Raw genomic sequence first — 21,092 nt, forward strand, 5'->3', positions numbered from 1 at the left:
CCCACTTTGTGTACTCAATTGATCGCTTGGAGCTTCGGGTGACGACAGTTGAGCTGTTTGTGGAGGATAAGGCGAGACAATCTCGCTGTTTTGTCTGAATGAAGTCCGGTCCAAAGGCGTATTGATTCGCTCAGCGAATGTGGTATAGTTGGGGTTCTCTCCAATCGATTGGGACGGCTGGACTTCGATTACTTCTGCAGAAAATCAGCACTCTGTATGCTGTCATACTTTCGGTGTAGATGGAGCCGCACCGCAACGCTCTCGCTGATGCAAAATATCTTCATAATGCCGTAATTTGTCAAGGAGGCCGTTGACATAGCTATTACGTCAACAATGACACAGCTGAAACGGACAATGGGCGTCCGTACGATTCTGGATAATTTTTCTTCTTTTCTTGTTCGAAGGTACAATCGGCCTGATTTTTAACGCATGCAGTGCACGGATATGTTCCAGAACATTTTACTTTGCGGCGGCGACAAGTGGTGCAACTGTAAGTTGGCGTCAGCAAACACGATGCAGCCATCATCCCGGGAAACACGTACGCATTAATTCTACGACTTGAATCTGTTCTTGAGCGGTCAATTTCGGTGCATTCATCACGAAAGGAGGCTCCCGGTGTTGCCATGCCTCCTCATTCAAATGTTGAGAAAGTCTATCGGTATCGATTAACCAAAAGGTTTTGGTTACTCGACCCCGCTTTATCTGCTCACAGCCTGGTCGGGCGGGCCGAGTGGGCGGCGAAATTGTTTCACGGGCCGACTCGAGGGCGAAATTACGTAATACACTGGGAGCCAACGTTTATCTCCACCACGGCATTGGCAGACCTTCAGGGTTTCAGCACCCATTATCTGCTTCAAATTTAAGTTAAAGTGTAGCTTAGATAGTAAGTAACAGGTTATAGTAGGATTTATACGAAACCCACACATTGATGATTTAAAAATGCGTTTTCAACTCCAAGAGAAGAGTAAAACAGGATAATACAAGAACATTCATTTGTAGGCTCTCAGAAAGCAGAGTAGATTTGCAGTACCTTTTTCTTCAATTAGACGACAGATTCATGGTTCAGCTGGTTGACGTGGCTGCTGCAACTATATTCTGTTTTGAGGATGTGAAAGTGCTATCTACAATCGTGTTGCGCCAATCGACTTGCTCATTGTGCGACGGCCTCATGAATTGCCTTGGCAAATCGAGGAATGTTCTCCTCGTTCAACGCGGCGACGTTGATACGTCCTGAAGCTGGGAAGTAGATATGATGGCGAGAATTGATGAATAGGACCTCTTCTGGAGTGAGGTCAAGCATGCTACAAGTTCTGGTTAGAAAATTCTCATGTCGAAAAGTAAGATATATTCTTACCTGAACAGTCCTTGATCATGCAAGATGTGCTCCCAGTCACCGGGAATCTGGAAGCTATTAGTGAGACTAAGTAAAAACTGTATCGAGAGATAGACTTACGTCGTAGGTCTTTGTAATCTGCTCATACAAAAGCTTTCTTTTGTGCTTACAATTGTCGTGCATCTCGTGGATGTTTTTGAACCTGAAGGGATGTTCATGAGCGTGCGGTTTGATTGCAGGAAACAGTCTGATCTACTCACCACTCTTCCCGTAGCGTTTCATGGGACATAAGGTATGAGCAAAGTCGCGCGCCATAAGCTGGGGTTGAGGATACCTCCCAACGAGTATATGACCGAAGCTGGTCTTGGACAGATGCAGCTGCACTTGAATAGTTCACCACTATGTGGCAGGCACCAACCCGCTCCGCTTGAAGATACTGTTAGTTCCAGTTCACCATCAGAATTAAGCTGAAGACCATACCGTAAAGGCCAGTATTCTTGGAAAAGGATTGTGCTACCTATGAGAGATGTGAGTTCAAGCCAATCGCTTACGTAGAGGTAATCTTACCACCAGTTCAAACCCTTGATTGGCGAACAACCGGATTGGAAGAGCATCAGTGAACACATCGCCGGAAGCCAAGCCTGCGTATGCCATATCTTTACTGTACTCAGCACCCGTATCGACATTATTTGGTCTTGTTGTAGCTCACCGAAAAATGGAAAGTGATCTTTGACCTGCAGTACACGTATCAGCTCAAGGCCTAAAAGATAAGCAACGACAGAAAGCATTCTTACCTTCATTGCGTCCGCCAACTCTTGCCATTGGGTGGCCGTAAGATCTGCTCCGGTCGGGTTGTGTGCGCAGGGCTGAAGCACGAAGATCGACTTGCTAGGGGCGCTTGTGACCGCTTTCAAGATGTTGTCAAAGTCCACGCATCTCTTCTCTTTGTCGAAGTACGGATAACTGTTGACCTTGAATCCGGAGAACTCAAACAAGGGTTGAAAGTTGACTAAAACCATCAGCAAGATTTACGGAGTTACAAGAGCGAAGCATACCCCATGTTGGAACACCCAAGTAGACCTCTGTGTCTGCGGATTTGTAATGGTTGCTCAGAAATGTGGCTGCAATGTGATTCGCACCAGTCCCGCCGACTGTCTGGACCGACGCAATTCTGTTCTCTATCACAACTGGGCTGCTGTCTCCAAAGATGAGGTGCTTTGATCCTTCAATGAACTGCTGAATACCAATAGTTGGATTGTACTACATGTTATGTCAGAAGCCGTGAGCGTAGGAAGCCGATGAACGTACATCGTGGCCCACTCTGGCAGCTTCCAAGACTCGCTTGGCCTGTAACGATTCAGTTCGATGCACTAAACGGAATGGATACAGGTCTCATGATGCATACCTTTGAGATCGCAGGAATCTCGTAATACCCGCCCTGTTCATTCTTGTAGACACCAACTCCGAGATCGACCTTCAACGGGTGCTTGTCCGCTTTGGTCCGTTGAGCGAGATCATTGGATGGATCCGCGGCAGCTTTGGGAACGTGGTCAAACTGGCTTGACATGGTGAATGATGCTCCTTCAAAGTCGGGAGATCACTGAATACAAAACATCTAATTGCGCAGGAACACAACGCTACCTAAGAGAAGCGCCTCGGCATCTGTCGGCCACGATAAACGCTTCGGCGACGATCCCCGAGGCTCGGGGTGGATCGCCGAGAGAGCAGCCACCACGGCAGTCTCTGCCGAATTGCCTATCAAAGCTCGTATCCATGCATTCCGAACTTCTCGGATGAGCTGTCTCATTCTCAGAACGGCCGAGGGAAAAAAAAAGGAAACACCGAGGACCAACGACGCCATGTTCTTAGTCTACAACCTACCCATCGACTGGGCGCTCGGACCGAATCGCCGACCATTCACCAACAACCTCAAAAGGCGACGACCTCAGGCATCAACAAGCCGTAGATGAAATTAATTCCAAAAAAAGCTTCATTCATTTTTTTGGTCGTCACCATCAACAACATGTCCATCTGCAAAAACGCCCTCCACGCTCTGCGCGCGCAGAACAAAGTCTGCAAAGTAAGCACCGTCGCCGCCGCCGCACCCAATACGGCTCATCACTCACTAACTGCGCCCCACACAGGCCTTCGGCGTCAAGCTAATCACAAGCCCGGAAATCGTGCACGTCGCCCACAACGCCGGTTTCGACTCCCTCTTCATCGACCTCGAGCACTCCGCCCTCAGCCTGCGCGAAGCCAACACGCTGTGCGTCGCGGCGCTGTCGGTCGGCATCTCGCCGTTCGTGCGGGTGCCGGGGCAGTCGAGCGCCGGGTTCGTGCAGCGCGTGCTCGATAATGGGGCGCAGGGTGTCGTTTTTCCGCATTGTGACAGTGCTGGTGAGTTTACTCTCGTTATCTCTCTCTCTCTGTCTGTCTGGTGTGAGGTGTGTGTGTTTCGCTGACGGGACCCTGCGATGCGCGTACAGAACAGGCAAGGGCCGCGGTGCGCATGGCCAAGTATCCGCCGCTGGGCAAGCGTTCGGTGATGGCGATGCTGCCGCACATGGGGTACCGGCAGGCGCCGCTGACGGAAGTGACGCAGTTAGGGAACGCGGAGTTGTCGACAGTGGTGGTGATGATCGAGTCGCCGGAGGCGGTGCGGGATGTCGACGCCATCGCGGGGACCGAGGGGGTGGATGTCGTGTTGGTTGGGTCGAATGATCTGTCAATCGAGCTGGGTGTTCCGGGGGATTGGGATAGCCCGGTGTTCTCGGAAGCTCTTGCGAGGATCGCGGATGCTGTGAGGAGGCATTCGAAGATTTTGGGGGTGGCGGGGATATATAATAGGCCGGATGTTATGCATGCGTGCATTCATCGACACGGGGCGAGGTTTGTGCTTGGGCAGAATGATCTGCCGCTTATGTACAAGGCTGCGGGAGAGGTGGCGTCGAAATTGAAAGACCTGGAGGAAATGGAACAGGTACCATAGAGACAGAAACTTTCTAGAGTCAATATTACATTTCTCAAATCATAGATGCAGAATGTAAGGAGACTGTTTGCATAGACATTCACCATCTCGAATGCTTCATTACTCCAGTCCTCCCTATCGTCTTGCAAGATACAAAACGTATCAATCCAAATGTACCGAATTTCGAGGAGCCGGCATATCCCAACCGCAAGTCTTTGGCATCCTCTGAAATCCAATACACTTTAGGCGGTTATTTAATATTTCTCTCGTTGTCTTGAGTTGTTTCTCCGTGTTGCCCTCCGGCCCTCAGCAATAATTCAATGCCAGGTATTATCTTACAGAGGGCTCTTTTGCGGGAGAGAGCTCATCAGAGATTGCCAGGCGCGGATTCTTCTTACTTGGGGTAAACTCTTATAATTACTTAGAGAAACGTCAACCACGCATTCAGAAAGGTCCTCGTATTATACATTCACGTCCGGACGACAGCTTCAATGACCCAATTCTGTTGAATTTCTTTTTTTTTTGGTGAAAAAGAAAAGTGTCTGGGGCACTGGAATCAGCTCAAGTGACTTTGATATGAGACATTTTAGTCTTTCAAGCGTAGATCCTGGTAGAAAATCGGACGCCACTGTCTGCCGCCCTATATCTAACCAAGATGCGCACGGGTCTGGGTTTGGTGAGCTTCGTAATATATGTATACCGACTTGGTCATCGGATCAGACGGGTCCACATGAACATTGTAGTGCAGCAGAGGTACACCCTTGACAAGTCCCCAGAAAACTTTAAAATACATAATTGTGTTCAGTCATGGTCGCTTGTCGGACGCTGTCTCTGGGTATTTGTAATTTGCCGGGTCATCGGGGTCTCGGTACTCGTATGTGGTCTCCGTGTTGTGTAGTTTCGCATGGCCCTTTGCCCTTCTTGAGTTTGCTTCTTCAGTTACTCTGTGGAGTTCGTTCTGGCTTTCGTCATGAAAATCTTCCACAAGTTCCAGACACCGGTCTGTGTTCATCGGCGAAAGTCACTCTGTTTCTTCTGGTTCGTCCCTACTCCCACACAGATAAGATCTCGTTCCTGAGCAAGGGACACATTCCGCATCTTCGACAAGCGGTAACATCAAGCTCGGGGAGATCAGGAAATGCATCTTGCCTTTCATGCCCAAGCTTTAATTCGACTTTTTGATATGGCTTGATATCACTGTATTTAGAGGGAGGCATCATCATTGGTCTAGGAAGGCCAAACCATGATTTTCGAAGTGTGCCAAGCAATGCGTGGCGTTTGCTGTCTTTGGTGAACTGGATTGAGCTCTTATGCTTGGCGTCATCGAGTTGGAGAGCCTTGCAGTCGCTACAAGGTCTGTGAAGACATTCATCCTTTTGGGTACTCTTGGAAGAGAAACTAACATGGTCTGCGTTTGACATAATTAGAGCGGCGAGAGCGGCTGGGGTAAACTTCATCGATGAAGCAAGGTGCATGATTCATGAAATACCGATGGCAAGGCACTTTACTAAAGGGAAATTACGTGATTGAAACGATCGGAAGAGATAGCGGTATTGCTGAGTATTGTGCGGGGGATGGATGATGTTGGAAAGGATTGTCTGTAGGCGTGTGAAGGGCGGGGTGGCCGGTCGTTCGATCGTTCCGAGGGCGCGCGCAATCGGCCGCACGATTTATTATGTAAGCAATCGTCTAGGCGGACAAATGGACATCCGTTTGCGGGTCAAATATTCCGCAATGGCGGGCTGATGCGGTAGGTAGATTGGAGAATAGCCCTAAGCCACCGACTAATCGAATGTATTGATACGAGCGTGCTATGGGGAGAAATGGGCTTGAAACTATACCGTCTTGCGTATAGGCTCATACATATTTTTGTACAAGAGTAATTCTCGCAGGCCGTAGGCGGAGAAAGAGTATGAGGAAGTGGCGGACCAGGAAGCGGGAACAATTTTTCTACGTCCACATTTTCATGGACAAAAGAGTGACGGCCGTCTACATCTCATATTGACGTAGAATGAAGCGTAGTTCTGTTGAAAGCTTTGAAAAAGCTCAACATATGAGCAGATTCTCTATTCCTCGTTGTTGCTTTATTTTACCGGGTCGTCTGTCTACGCGTAGACCATCTCAACCAGGCCAAATGAAGCAGTTCTACCCAACAATGTCCCATTGGCCTTCACAAAGCCCTCATACGCCGGCAACTGACCAACGTCACAGAGCTCTTGATCATCCCTCCCGGTCTCAATGTACAACGTTCCGGATTCCCCAAACTCCAATGTCCACGCCAACGGATACGTCTCGCCCGAGCAAGGGCTCGTCCACGTACGACTCCAGTCCGGCAGCAATTCGAACGGCACAACAAGCGTACCGACCTCGGTCCGCACACTCGCAAACCGCTTATCGCTCTCCCCAGGCTGATCAATAGACCAGATACTCGCCTTCGTTTCCGGGTCCGCAAAGTGCAGTTCGAACCACGTCCAATTGCCGCCTATCGGCGCGGTGTAGCCCCACTGTCTGTCGTACCACGTGAGCGAGTTCTCGGTGTCGATGGTAAGTTCGTCGTTGGCGTCGAGCGTCAGAGTGCCGGTCGTCCTGCCCGCTGGCATGCTCCACTCGTGCGTGTTGCCTTCGCCGTAGGCGAACATGCCGCTGCCGCCGTTGAGGAGGACTTTGGAGGAGGATTCCCAGGTGATGTTGAAGCCGAAGTTTGGGTACGAGGCCCAGGTGCGCATCACACTTGTGCTGTCCGCTGATAGGCCTTGCATGACAATGGTCCCGTAGTCGAGATCAAGCACGCTTTGAGTTGATGTATTGGTGGCGAGAGACACGTTGACGGAACTCATCCAGTAGTTTGTTGTGTTGGTGATGTCCAGTATCGAGCAACGGGCGGCCGGACCTGAGCCCGAGGTCATCAGAAGGATGTGGGAGACAATCAGGTATTGATGTTGGTCGGATGCAGTGACAAATGATGTGCTCCAGTATGATGAGCTTCCTGGAGGGTCGAGTGGGTATGTCAATTGGGACTCAGTAATGTTGAAGGTTGCCGGAAGTGCGGGCTAGTTGCTCGAGCATTAGTTGCGATTTATGCGCGGTGCGTTGTGAAGCATACTTACAGTTTCAAAGGTAGATGCATTACCAGGCTTGAACTGTAACGGTTCTCCAGAGCCATTAAAGGCGAGGAAACTGAGAATGAATCCAAAAATATAAAAGATATGCATCTTTGTGGTGTGTGTTAAAACTGGAACCAAGATTGACAATATCAGAACTTCATTGTGAGGTCCACTACAATATATATATATCTTTATGCAACTTAATATAAGCACTCCATTTCTCAGTCCGACAGTAACCGTATTGCGCGGAATTCAATCGACTGAGGTTCAGTGTGATGTTCTGATCCGGGTCATTCGGAAGCACATTCCGTCGAGAGCCGGTCGTACCCGGCTTCACCACGCGCGTCTCTCTCTCCACAATCTCTTTTTGACGCTCTATTTGTCGTTAGTGCTTCCGGACTGCCTCTCGGACAGAATATCTTCACCCGGAAAAAATAATTTGTCTCAGCCAATGCGACTTTTGTGGGGCGGGAGCAAGAAGACGTCACGCACGACGATACTCTACCACATGATCTCTCCACTTTCTGAGGGAGGAATTCTAGCCACCTGAACTCTCTTAAAACTACAGCGTACATACGGTGATACTGAATTGATGGGATGGTGCGAGATGAGACATCCCTCAATTTATGCATACTTTTAAGGTGCCGAGCGTGTGTAGCTTTTCCAAAGATGGTAAATTCCTCGGGTAGCCTAACCGACCAATCATTTGGTACAGCCTATCACATCGGCTCTCGTCTATCAGCCTGAGCAATAGAATTCTCGGTGGAAACTCTACAGACATCTATCCAGAAAAGAACCGCCGTTTCGTCTCGCAGCCCCATCTACCCTCACATCCATTGCTCTGCTCATGTGAGCGGTATCAGCTAAAATTTCACAGCCGCGCCTTGCACACGTCCTGGTCGCCTTGCTCGCCCTGACTGTGCTCCTCGCCCTGACCGTGCTCCTCGCCCTTGACCCCCAGATCCGCGGGACACTGGTCGCCGTCACCATCTCTATTGTTGTTGTTCTCGCCATCGCCGCCACCGCCCCATCCACGAAAGAAGTTCCAAACCCCCACCGCCCCGCCCCCAACCGCGGCGCCAGCCTGTACCGTGCTGCCTACAACCGCCGCCCCGTATCCGCCCATGGCCGCACTCTGTAACGTCGCGAAAACGCTTCCCGCCGCAACCGAAGCGCCCTGCGCTCCTGCGGCAATCGAACCTACGCACCAAAAATAGCACCAAGTCAGCACCCGAGCGCTAACAATGCAGTCGGAGGGGAGGAAGCATCTAGAGGCAACAACTCACCAGCAGCCGGCCCAGCAGCCGTGAACCCGACCGCGCCGAGCAGCGGTCCAGCGACGACGAACGGCGCGGCGATGACGACGCCGTTGACGACGTAGAAGGCCGTTTGGTACGGGTGCTCGGTTATGTAGTCCTGGATGTGCTTGGGGGCTTTGTCCCACTCGACGCCGGCGGCTTTGTCGCGCGTGGTCGAGGCCGCGTCGTGGAAGAACTGCTGCGTGCCGGCGTAGGCGCTCCGCATCATGGGCTGCGCGTTGGAGGCGGCATTTTGGAGGAATTGCTGGGTGCCAGCGAGGGCGTTGCGGAAGGGGCTCATGGGCGGCGTGTTGTTCAGGTGGGAAAGGTTACGGTAGAGGATGAGAAGGAGTTGTGAGGGTCTGGGAGTGAGAGCGGCGAGTGTTGCTGCTGTGAGATGCGAGCAAGGCTGAAACTGTAGGTACATAGCCCCGCACCTGGTCCCACATGTGTCGTGGCGGCCTCTAGCCTCACTAAACACTACTTTGAACTTCAACCGTCCTGTCTAAGGCTATGACGGCTTTCTGCTACTTTGAATACGCTCCAGGGTCTCTCAACTCATGCGTGATATTCTTCTGCGTCGCATCCTCGATTGCCCCTGCGATAGGCGATTAATGATCCCTGTCGGCCAAATAATTTATCATAGCGGCGCAGCTCATGGAACATTTCCAGCTTTGCGGATATGTTGCCATTGTCTCCGTGGCTCAATCTTATTGGTCAACGTATGGTATGTTGTTCAACTTCGCGTCATTTCTATTAATTTCATTGATGTTTATAGTCATTTAATAGTAGATATGGATGATGCATATAAAATAAATGAGCGTAGAATCGGAACGAAGTTCAGTAGGGATGACAGCCTGGACCGTTTTGTTCAGAATAATGACTTACAATATGTGGCTAAGCAGGCTCCGGGCTATCAGTCGACGCAATCCCAATCGGTAGTACCTTGCTTTAAGCTCTCGTTTAATAAATTATTAGGCGATGGCCAAAAATTAGAATAAGATAAAACAATCAATTTCGCGACAAGCAAGATCTACTCCACCTAGAGAGCACATCTTGAGCCATGAAGATGTGCATGACAACTGTAATTGAGGCTCCGACATCCCTAAATGTTTACTGTACCCTCAAATTTGACTGCTAGAAATACGATTGAGCCCCCGTGTAACCTTCCCGGCCCATCATCTTCGGACAGTGGATTAGCTCCAGTCTCGTCAAGGATTCTGAGATGGACCATCTTTACGGCGTTTTTTTAAATAAAGATTTATCGCAAAGTATTCCTATGGCGACATCTTTAATTACATTCACTGTTGGATGATCTTCTGGGTCATTTCTGGAAGCTTTGCCGACAGATAACGTGATCAGGCTGTGCTAATTTTAGGTCTTACGTGCAGGTATGACAATTACCCCTCACTTTTCAACCTCAGCCTCGTCGCGCTGTCCATCACGATTCCTTCACTAAGCCTGCTCATGGCCCTTGCGCCAGCACCTATCTCCTACGAAGTTCTCAACCCCTATACTGCTTTCTTCATTTTCACTTAGCAGTCTACGATAGCTGGATCGTGCCTTCGTCGTCTCTAACATTTAAGCGGTAAAGACACCGTAACACACATGGATCGTTCCAAGATTTCTGAGACGGGGTTCACGGTCGTTTTTGAGCCCGAACGCCTCAGCTCAGACCCTCCGCTAGTCGAGTAAGGCAACCGGTCTCAACAACACAGATACGGAATCATATAAGCTAATCTCAATATGAAGTATTGTTTTTATCCACGGGCTACAGGGCCATCCTTACCGGACGTGGACGTACATGGCCTCGGAAATCCAGTCCGACATCATTCCACCAGGATCAAATGTAGATTCTGCTACCTCGAAGAAGCGGTCTATTGGGAGGACAATCGTGGGTTTGGTTACTCATCTCAAGAAACCACGCCAAGATAAAGCACACATCGAAGCAGCTCTTTCCGAGGACGGTCGAGCTATTCAAGAACCGGAAAGCCTCAGAAAAGACTCAAACACCATTTTTTGGCCCGCAGATCTGCTCCCGCAAGATTGCCCCAAAGCAAGGATACTGGTCTGGGGCTATGACACGCGGATCTCAGGACCACTTGGTGAAGCAGTGAGTAAGAACACCATATTCAACCATGGAAAAGATCTACTGTTTGGCTTCCGGCGTGAACGTAAACTTGACGTGCCTGTCATCTTTGTTGCACATTCTTTGGGCGGCATCATCTTAAAGGAGGTAAGCCATTTGCTTTAAATACTTTTTGGGAATTGATAAGACATCCTATCAAGTTTCATTGAACATGATAGGGCTATGCTAATATCACTTAACATACTAGGCTCTCACGGAGTCCTATCATTCTGGCGAGCTGGACCTTGAAAATGTTGCGAAATCGACTAAGGCGGTTGTCTTCTTGGGTACTCCGCACCGCGGTAGTAAAGATATGGCCGGCGTGGGCGAAATTGCTCGCAGAGTTGCAAGTACATTCATGGTCGACACGAGCAGAACAATGCTGGATTCCTTGGGCCTCAAAAACTCGGACCTTGAGAGGTGCCAACATTCTTTCACGAGAATATGGCAGAAGATTGATTTCAATATCAAGACGTTTCAAGAAGGCTTACCATTTGCTGGAGTAAACCTTGGACTACTGAATGAGAAGGTATTTGATTCTCTGCCCCATACAGTGTTTCTTCAGCCAATCAGGTTCTTAAATCAAGTAGTCTAATTGCTTGCATTGCCGTAGGTTGTACCCGACTTGTCATCGCTTCTTGGCGACCCAAGGGAACACGCGGAGACATTGCAAGCAAACCATATGGATATGTGCCGTTTTCGTGGCGAATATGATCCAAACTATCGAAAGGTTGGAGGGGAACTGCGAAGTTTGTACGGATCCATCATGCAAGCATTATCGGCCCCGAAGTCTGGATCTCAAGCATTTACAGAATGGTCCAAACGCTCCGGTCAGCTAGTATTTAGTTCAGGGAGACAAAGCAATTAGCTGATCGCTGTTAGTTCTTCGAGAAGACAGCGATAAGTTTCTTCAGTACTACCGAGGTATGAAGTTGCGGCTGACTAAATCGATATTTCGAGCTGATCATTCGTAGATGCTCGTGCAAAACTGTATTTTCCGGAACTTGGACAACGCCAACATGTCATCGAAATAGCACTCAAAGATACCTGCCAACGCGTGTTGAAATCGGAACGATACGAAACGTGGTTTAGTCGCCAAAACCTCGACCAGCACCAAGGCCTCTTGTGGATTAAAGGGAAGCCCGGGTCTGGTAAATCGACATTCATGAAGGAAGCCATACGGCATGCCTCCATTTCCAAATCGTCACACAGTCATCACGTTATCGGCTTTTTCTTCAATGCCCGCGGAAACGAGCTGGAGAAGACGACAGTTGGTTTCTATCGAGCCGTACTATACCAACTGTTACCCGTTTTCCGAGAGCGAATGCAAGATTTTATCAAGTTTTGCAATCTCAAACCTTCGAAAGAGGATGAAGTAACATGGGACGCGCAAGCATTGAAGAATCAGCTCCGCACTATACTCTCAGAGTTCAGTGGGATACGAATCTCCATATTCGTGGATGCACTTGACGAATGTATGGGTGATGGGCCGCGTGACACTATACAGTTTCTCCGTGAGCTATCTGCGGATGCAGCTTCCGCTGGAGCCATGCTCAATATCTGCATGTCGAGTAGGCATTACCCGACCATTACAATCGCCAACTATCTTGAACTGGTCTTTGAAGACCATAATGCAGCAGATATTGCGTTATTTGTTGAGAAAAAGCTGTCTATGGCTGTCAATGGATACTCTTCTGGGAATGACCATTATTGGGTCCGTATAAAGAACGAAGTAATCAAAAGAGCATCAGGTATTTTCTTGTGGGCAAAGGTTGTCCTGGACCTGCTTATTCAGGACTACGACAATGGCAAAGGCATCAACTCTCTGGAATCCCGCCTGCTCTCGGTTCCGCCAGCTCTTGGAGATCTTTACCTGCAGATATTGCAAGAAATAAGCCCTGATGAACGTAATGAAGCTGCTTGCTTCTTCTCATGGGTGCTTCTTGCTATCCGCCCAATCCAGCTTCGCGAATGGTACCAATTGTTGGCCTTCGTTGGCGACAGTCCTCCTAGGTCTCTAGATGAATGGAAACGCTCTGAGAATGCAGTTGACAACGACGATCAACTTCAACGACAGATTCGACGCTTGTCCAGAGGCTTGGTGGAGATACAAAGAGGGGAAGCACAGGGGAAGATTATGAATGACGAACAGGACTCAATTCGAGCGACACCTGGCTCCTTTTACGGAGAGGGGTTTGGGACACTCCAATTTATCCACGAATCAGTCCGCGAATTTTTCCTCAACTCGAATGGCTTTGAGCCTTTCTATCACAACACCCCTCCGAGTGCACTAGGCGAGGCCCATCTCTCAATTGTGAAAACATGCTTCGACTACCTTGCAGTCAGAGAGTTGGACCCGTTGGTGCATGGAAGGATGAATGCACCATCTGCAACTTCTGACACATCGTCTGGCTATTCAGGGCCAGAACACTTCAATGAAAGACCGCACGGCCTGTCTACTTCACGGCAGCGCGTGCCCTTCCGGAGGCAAGGCAGCAATGCAAGTATGAGGAGTTTCGCCTCGGCGAGATCTGCCGTTGGTGGATCAGCCTCTAACTATGCACACTCGATTGCTTCTATGCATTATTTCCCAGATATACGAGCCCCTTCGGAACAGTATCAATTCCATACGGAAAGCCTTTCAAAATGCAACCACCCAGCTGGTCCATCCATTTCAGCTCCAGTGTCTGAAATTGGAAATGACGAAATAAGGCCAAGCGACATCGCAACTTCAGGTACGCCTTTCTCGCCTCATCGGGCAATGTCGGATTCTTTTCCGGTTTCCATACCGCTAGCGCGGTTCTTGGATTGGTCTGCCGAATGCGTCTCCGCTCCTGAAGACCCGCTCGAAGTTGACTCAATCGCAAGTTCCTTAGAGAATCAGAGGAAAATATTGGAGGAGATACCTTGTCTGCTCTACGTCGTTTCTGAGATGATTATTCCACATGCAATTTCCGCTGAGCGGGAAGGCTGCAACCCATCTAGGCTTATAAAGCACCTTCAGGATGGGCCTTATTGGTCTCGTTGGGTACACTTGCGCGACAAAATGTCCCGTGATACCACCTTGCTCTATTTTGCAGCCGAGCATGGTCTTCTTTCTTGGGCATCAAGTCTTTTGGTTGCCGGGACAGACATCAACAGAAGAGGCGGAAAACTTGGACACCCCTTATTTGCTACTGCCCCTAAAGGTAATGCAGAAGTGCTACACCTGTTATTACGCAATGGAGTCAACATCAACACACGGGACCCAAAGTCTCGAACAATTATACATTATCTGGCAGCGACTCCAAATCATGCTTTCTTGAGAGCAATTCTGGAGGAATATCATCGACCTAACGCCCCCATAGATATTGACGCTGTGGATTGTTACGATCTAACACCACTTCAATTGGCAGTAAGACTGTCTTGCCATATGACTGTAAAGGAACTCGTGGAGCATGGGGCTAAAATTGATCACCACGATGCCTGGGATAATAATCCGCTACATTTCGCAAGTAGCAGACCGGCCGAGGACTCGGATATCATCAGATATTTGCTCAGCCGAGGCGCATGCGGACACCACATCAATCGTCTTGGGATGACTCCTCTTGATGTGGCGCTCATGAAGGGGTTTCATAAATCAGCAACATTGATTCGCGAGCATCAAAGTCTATATTGTCATTCGGATATCAACCGCAAGGCTGAAGAAATTCTCGCATGAACGACACGAAGGACAGCCAGCAACGGAAAATTAGGGCCCTCGATGAGAAGTCCGAGAGATAGAAACACAAGTAATTCCAAGCACCCAACAGCAGTATGTTCCCGCCGCGCGGGGTCTGCATCGTAGGTGCCGGACTTGTAGGCCTATATATCGCCATGATCCTGGACACCTGAACATTTGGAATCTCACTTACGGCATCGTCGAAGTGAACTACTGAATCGGCCACCGTGTCTACACCCACCACTTCGGCCTGGGGCCACATGGCTACTACTACGACGTCGGCGCCACGCGGTTTCACTACATTGAAACGCACGTTAGAGTTGTTGCCCGCCTCAAGGTGCCGGGCATCCCGTACTACCTGGAGGAAGAAAACTGTTTGAAACCGTTCAACGACCATTCCTTCATCGAGGACAAATTTGAACGCTACCGTGTTACCGAATAGAATGGTATACTAGTCCCAAATACGGTCGTTGATCGTTGGAGCTGGATCCTAAATGACAGGTTTTGTCCGTAGAAGCAAGAATTGAAGAGGTATCCACATCAAGTATGGCACAAGCTGATTAATGTGAACGACTATAGCACCAGGGAGTACCGGAAGCAAGGTGCCTTGTTTGGCTGGAGCAACGCCTGGGCCGCCCGTGCGTTACCCGCTCGTCACTCTAGCTACTGCGCCACTGGTGCCCAACTAGTGCTTGCACGGTTCAACGGTACGTCGCGCCGCGTCGCTAGAGCTTACGCTAGTAATTCACCATCGCCGAACAAGGTATTTGAACAACTTCGAACGTAGTAAGGGTAGAAAGAGGTGCATTTGGGCCAGATGGGTGCATTTGGGGTTTTCGCATTGAAAAGAGGTGCATTTGGTAATAGCCCCAAAATTTTGTCAGTGTGGTTGAAAGCTCGAAACGTGGCATGGGAGTTAGCACTGAGGATTAAACGTATGGGGAAAATGGAAGGTATCGTCACAATGAAAAGGGATGAGAGTGAATTGTTGTTAAACGTAAGTAAGAGCAGCAAATACTTATTTACCATGCTGGCAAACAAAGCGTTGTGTGGATCGCCAAAGCCAGATAGATATGTTGATATCAGAAAGGAGAGAGCGATATACCACATCCGGAAAAGAAATTTCAATGAAGTGATGTTGTACTCATCCAAGTACAATAGTCCGGAACTCTGGCTGGGCCTCTCTCCATCTCCTTAACAATACTTTTCCGATCGCAATACGATATGCAACATCTTCTCGCCAACCGATCATCATAACGTGAATGGCTGGTGGAGGGATCAATGGAGCAAGCTCGGAGTCGTAGTACGTTGTGTCCGGACTGATATGTTCCATGTGGTCTGTTGATGGGTCCCCCATCTTCCGTTCTTCTTCTTCCCACCACTTCCGCGTCTCTCCTGGCCTGAGGTTTTATATCAGTCACTGGCCACCAACAGAATGATGGCAACTTCTTACCTCTTGATCTGTCGATGGAATGCGGTGATTTTTCGTATGGTGTATTCATCCACGGTTGTACAAGACAAGGCTACCAGCTGCACCTTGCTCTTCGTGCCTTTCGAATTCCCTCCCACCACATCATCAGTTTGATCCTCCGGCTCCCATGTACCTAAAGAAAGATAACCAGAAGGGAAACCCTTATCGTCGCAGAGAATGCATGACATATTCTCACTGTGGATGTCCTCAGGCGGGGTTTTTTGGGGCGTAAAGTACGCAACCGATGCTCGGAAAATCAGCTGTCCAGCGCGCTTCGCTGATACAATCGCCTGGGGGTAGGCTTCTGGATGGACTTGTCTCCAGTAGCAGGCATACGTAGGCCATTTCTTCCTGAAGTGGTTCTCTGTGTCCTGAAATGGAAGGTCCGAGTAGAGTTGAGTAGGCCCGGCGGCCTCTACAAGCTTTTCCTCCCAAGCAATTGCCAGGTAAAGTCTTGAATCATGAGACTGGTACTGACGAGGAGGGTTACAAAAATCATCATGACAATAAGGGCCTACCTCCGCATATGGCTCCCAAGCGCATGGACTATTCACGTGGTTTATGAATCGAACTCGGCTGTCCTCGTGCACAATACGCCATTTGATCAAAGAACCAAGCATTGAGCCAAATTCTTCATACCTGATGTCATGCCCGAACCGCGAAGCCCAAGACCATGTAGGCAGTCGTAAAACTTCAAACGAATTCTGGCACCCTATGGACTCGACGGGCTTGGTAAAGTCTTTCCACAAAATTGCTTCGTCGAAGTCCTTTTCGGGAAGGCCATAAATGAAGTCTTCCTCGGGATAGATGCTGTTGAAAATTCCCGTGAACGCGTTGTACACGTCATTTTGATATGACAAGCTCCTTCTAGCATACTTCTGTACGTGCTTGGTGTATATAGACCCGGATGGTGGTGAAATCATGATATCTACGTCCGGTGGAATCTCCGTAGGTGTTGTGGCTTCTGTTCGGCTGTTGTTATTGCATTCGAAGAATACCTCTTGTTCTGTGAATATGAGGCGCCGCCGTGACAGGACGTTCTCTTGGTAGGTCCAGCCACGTTGGTTCCAAGTAGAGTTCATTCCTCTCCCAGTCCACCCTAAGATCTCCATGCCCAACACAAAAGTCCGGTTTCTTGGGTGTTGCCTTGCTGTGAGATTTACACCAGGAAGCCCTTGCTCGGCATCATCGCCAGACGCAGCGCATATTGTCAAAAGAGCGCGCGAGAATATTTCTCCCATAGAGTTAATCTGGTCATGCTTTTGAACTTCATCGTCCTGTATAATACACAACCGGTCGACCCAAAGGTATCGCACGTCGAATTGGCGGCACACAGCCATCGCATCTCGGATAGTGGTAGGTATGGAATGGTCCCTGAGGGAACCGTGTTCCTGGAGACGGTCGATAAAATCCTTGGTAGCTTCGAGCATGCCAGACGTTCGATTTCCCCAGACATAACTGAGGGCGATGTACCGAGAGGGCATCGGCTCGTGAGATATACATTCGTTTGCAACATCGATGAGGTAGAAGTTTTGCAACTCATCGGCCCGGTACCGGCCTTGTACACCAGGGTGGACATGATTTGTTTCGCAATCTTTGAGCCAATTTCTCAATCTGTTCCAGTCTATTGTCTTTGGCATTGCTGTCCATGCTGCGGGTGATGTTCGATCGCGCACGCAAATTTCCTGGATACGAGTCTTGTTCCAAAAGGTAGCCTTGAATGACCCTTTACTCTCATCATGAGATAGTTTAACGACATATATCGCTGCATGTCCGCTTCGGGATGTGGCGAAGCCTTCTCGGAACGTGTTCAAGACCTCTAGGGCAATGAAGTGGTTGCCAGGTACCCTGATTCCTGTGGTTTGCTCTTTGGTCTTGATCTCTTGTGATATGAAACCACAGAAGACGCAGCTGTGACGGGATTGGATCTCCTCGTAACGTCCAAGGATCACTGTCGGAAACAAATGGAGGCTACTGCTGGCGAGACAGCAGAGAAGGTGATGCAGCCGCAGGTGATGGCAGAAATTGCAGAGGGCGTTGTTGGCCATTGGAACGTTTGAACAAGCCGAGCAAGTCGTAAGAAAGATTTTCGCAAACAGACTTTCTGACGGATCATGATATCTGCAAGGCACACTTTGGTGAATAGTCATCAGTACCGGCGAATAAATGCATTCTGAGATGTTGCATTCATGGAGCGAATGAACAATAGTCGATTCCATATCCAGTATCGGTGAGATGATGACAAATTCTGTTATCGTAACTGCAGCTTTGCGTTTTCTGTGCTTGGAAACAAGGCCTTTTAGGAACGTTAGAAACAACGATTTGATCGCAACGTCGAAAGGAGAAGGGACTTAGGCCATTTTAAAAGTAGCAAATACAGCGTGGAAGGATTAAGCGTTTCCGCTGCGCGAAAAGCCTGGTGAGTAAGAAGTGACGTATGTGGCTGCAATCCGCCCCTACCTTTTCGCATTGGTGCATGGCAGAAAACCCAGGTTTTCAGCCCGGCTGGGTATACGATTTGTGACATTTCAGCTGGATTCACGAATAAGCAATGGTGTAATCCAGCATATACCAATTTGTTCGCCATGATTTTATCAAGAAGTCTCTCACAAAAGATCTAGAGCGCTTCGTAGTACGCGTGGTCATACATTATGCTACACCACCATCGCGTCAATGGCGGCTCGGGGAAATTAACACCCATGTGTCTTACATACATACTACGCAAGGTCATCTGCTTTGTCATTAGCTACACCTCCGTGAGGCTGACTGGCTACATGCATTGCCGCAGTTGATTGGTTGCCCTGAGGAGCGGAAATCGATTTGAATGGCTGCAGTGGCAAGGACAGTTGAAACAAAGGTTTCTTACAAAGTACACGGCATCCAATATGCCTACCATTAGTCACACTAGCCGATGACAGCTGGCGTGTTTGACCTATGTGGGCTGGTGCAGTCCGGCCGCCTGTATCCGAGCCTGTTATGAGTTCATAAAGAGAAAGCAAATGTAACATTTACTTTTTCGAGTTTTATGAAATATGAGACAATAACACGTCCTGAGCTATCAGACCAAATTCAAATCTACTAGTCTTTGTTCTAATTTCAGATTGAATGGAGAGACGCGTGGAACCGACAATCGGAAGAGAGAAATTCGGCGAACGTTAAACTTGTTTACGTATCCGACCAACGTGATTTAAAGCTCTTGGCCATCCCATTTCTCGGATTTGAGCACCCTCAGTAATGGTGGCTCCGATCTATACTGACGGCGTCAACTCAATGCATCTTCGGGATAAGTCCTATATCCACTCAATACCACGGCATCAACCTCTTTCACTGTTTCTATGGATAATGATAGCTCTTTCGCGGCCCAATCATCCACGCAGATAGGTTGATTCAGCGACGCAGCATCAGCACGGTATAATCTGGTGGACCATTCAGATGCCACTATATTAGCCTCAATTCCCGCCTCTGAACCTCCTTCAAAAGTTACTGGAACAGTGATGACATAGCTCTGAATAAACGGAGGGGGCATGCTTGCAGCTCTAGCAGCTACTGTGAGCTGGGTATAGGTCCAATCCGAGATGTGACTGTGTATCGCCCGCCTCTCATCTAGAAATTGGAACGAAGCAGACGGATATCCATCACGTCTGTGCCACATCTCCTTGCATCCCAGATATCTGTTGGACAACCAGCACCTAGATTATTAGAGCTGATTGACCAGGCTGCCCAAGTCCAGCTTCGAAGGTGGGGAAGAAGTTGGCGACCTTTTACGTCTTTCCAGGCAAGTGCTGCTGCAAAGTAATGGTTTATCTTCCAGTCATCATTCATATCACGGTCAACAGGGATGCCGTAAAAATGAAAAATCGGGTCGGTGACCCGCGTGAAAACTCCAAGGATACCAAGAATTGCGTTGAGGGTGTCCTTTTGATGGCTGAGCTCTCTCCTGCGGTACCTGGCAACAAGCTTCTCGAATTCACGAAGACGGTCCCTCTCGCTCCATAAATCTTCCAGACAAACGGAGATATCTTGAGTGAAGTGGTTTTGTGAAACATTGTTCGTATGGAGGGTAAAGAGACGCGGCTCATGGGGCCATCCCTGGTCGACGTTGATGGACTCGCATCGGGAGAAACGTGGGCATTCGAAGAATACTTGTTCTTCTGTGAAAAACAGATGTCGCGTCGATAAAAGAGCTTCCTGAAATGTCCAGCCCCGAGAGCGCCACTTGGATTGCTCTACGAGACGATGGGGGTATGTGCCGGTGCAGCGGAGGGTAAACTCATCAAGTTCCATTTTAAAGGTGGCTCGTGCACGAACACTTACTCCGGGTAGTCCGTAGTCTGCATCGTGGCCCGCGGCAGCAAAAATGGTAAGAGTGGCTTCAGAATATATCTTATCCATCTGCGCGATCTGGCTGCTCTTTTCATCTGCATCCCTTTGGTTGATGCAGTATTGGTCCACCTCGTTAATGCGTCTGCGGACCGGTTCGTAAAAGTCTTCAATGCTTCTTACCCATAGATATCTGTAATGGAGTTCTTTTGTGACTATGATAGCATCCTGCACAACATGTGGTGCCTCATCCAATGGCTTAGATAGACCTGAGGCTCTTCGTCCCCAAATGTAGCTCAAGGCCACATATTGAATGCATAATTATTAATTCGAAATTTGTATCTAGATGATGGCTTCATTTACCTATGGTATAAGCGAAATAAATACACGCTAGCCGTCAGCTGCAATACCCCCCATGTACTTTAAAAGAAAATGCAAAAGAAAGATCTATAGGGCACAGAGATCAATTTAGAGGGCTTGCATCATTAGGTAGAGTTTTTATGGCGCGATCCCAAGCCAAGCTCCGCCGCCATCCCGCGACGGCGGAATGCACCTCGGCTCCCTCCGCCGGACCAACAACAAGCACATGAACACTCCCGTCCCCGCCGAAGCCGGCGAGCATCGCCTGAGCGCAGTAATCAATAAAAGCCCGACAAACCTTCGACACGCACATGTCGCGGGCCAAGCCCAGCCGTATGTAAGCGAAGGCGTCAGGGCCGAACAAACCGCTCAGGAAAAAATGCCATTGGCCTGCTTCGCCGCAAGGAAAA

At 49.1% G+C, this 21,092-nt stretch overlaps 4 protein-coding genes across 4 annotated transcripts; 1 reads left to right on the forward strand and 3 right to left on the reverse strand.

Annotated features, from left to right (window-relative positions):
• Positions 1–1,150: 1,150 nt before the first annotated feature.
• LTHEOB_4583 (Aspartate aminotransferase) lies at positions 1,151–2,900 on the reverse strand (the record flags this gene model as incomplete). Its single annotated transcript, XM_035513633.1, has 11 exons — positions 1,151–1,301; positions 1,355–1,401; positions 1,454–1,535; positions 1,594–1,759; positions 1,814–1,850; positions 1,901–1,989; positions 2,043–2,067; positions 2,128–2,342; positions 2,389–2,593; positions 2,642–2,680; positions 2,739–2,900. The coding sequence occupies 11 exons, from the start codon at positions 2,898–2,900 to the stop codon at positions 1,151–1,153; spliced, it is 1,218 nt and encodes a 405-aa protein (XP_035374632.1).
• A 456-nt stretch (positions 2,901–3,356) lies between these two features.
• LTHEOB_4584 (HpcH/HpaI aldolase) lies at positions 3,357–4,322 on the forward strand (the record flags this gene model as incomplete). Its single annotated transcript, XM_035513634.1, has 3 exons — positions 3,357–3,413; positions 3,478–3,730; positions 3,820–4,322. 3 exons carry the CDS (start codon positions 3,357–3,359, stop codon positions 4,320–4,322), a joined length of 813 nt encoding a protein of 270 aa, XP_035374633.1.
• Positions 4,323–6,406: 2,084 nt separating this feature from the next.
• On the reverse strand, positions 6,407–7,513 carry LTHEOB_4585 (Kievitone hydratase; the record flags this gene model as incomplete). Its single annotated transcript, XM_035513635.1, has 2 exons — positions 6,407–7,351; positions 7,409–7,513. 2 exons carry the CDS (start codon positions 7,511–7,513, stop codon positions 6,407–6,409), a joined length of 1,050 nt encoding a protein of 349 aa, XP_035374634.1.
• Positions 7,514–8,276: 763 nt separating this feature from the next.
• On the reverse strand, positions 8,277–9,004 carry LTHEOB_4586 (uncharacterized protein; the record flags this gene model as incomplete). The annotated part of the gene is made up of 2 exons (XM_035513636.1): positions 8,277–8,605; positions 8,692–9,004. 2 exons carry the CDS (start codon positions 9,002–9,004, stop codon positions 8,277–8,279), a joined length of 642 nt encoding a protein of 213 aa, XP_035374635.1.
• Between the last annotated feature and the right edge of the window lie 12,088 nt (positions 9,005–21,092).

This window comes from Lasiodiplodia theobromae (assembly GCF_012971845.1).
Source record: "Lasiodiplodia theobromae strain AM2As chromosome Unknown scaffold_12, whole genome shotgun sequence".
NCBI classification, from domain to species: domain Eukaryota; kingdom Fungi; phylum Ascomycota; class Dothideomycetes; order Botryosphaeriales; family Botryosphaeriaceae; genus Lasiodiplodia; species Lasiodiplodia theobromae.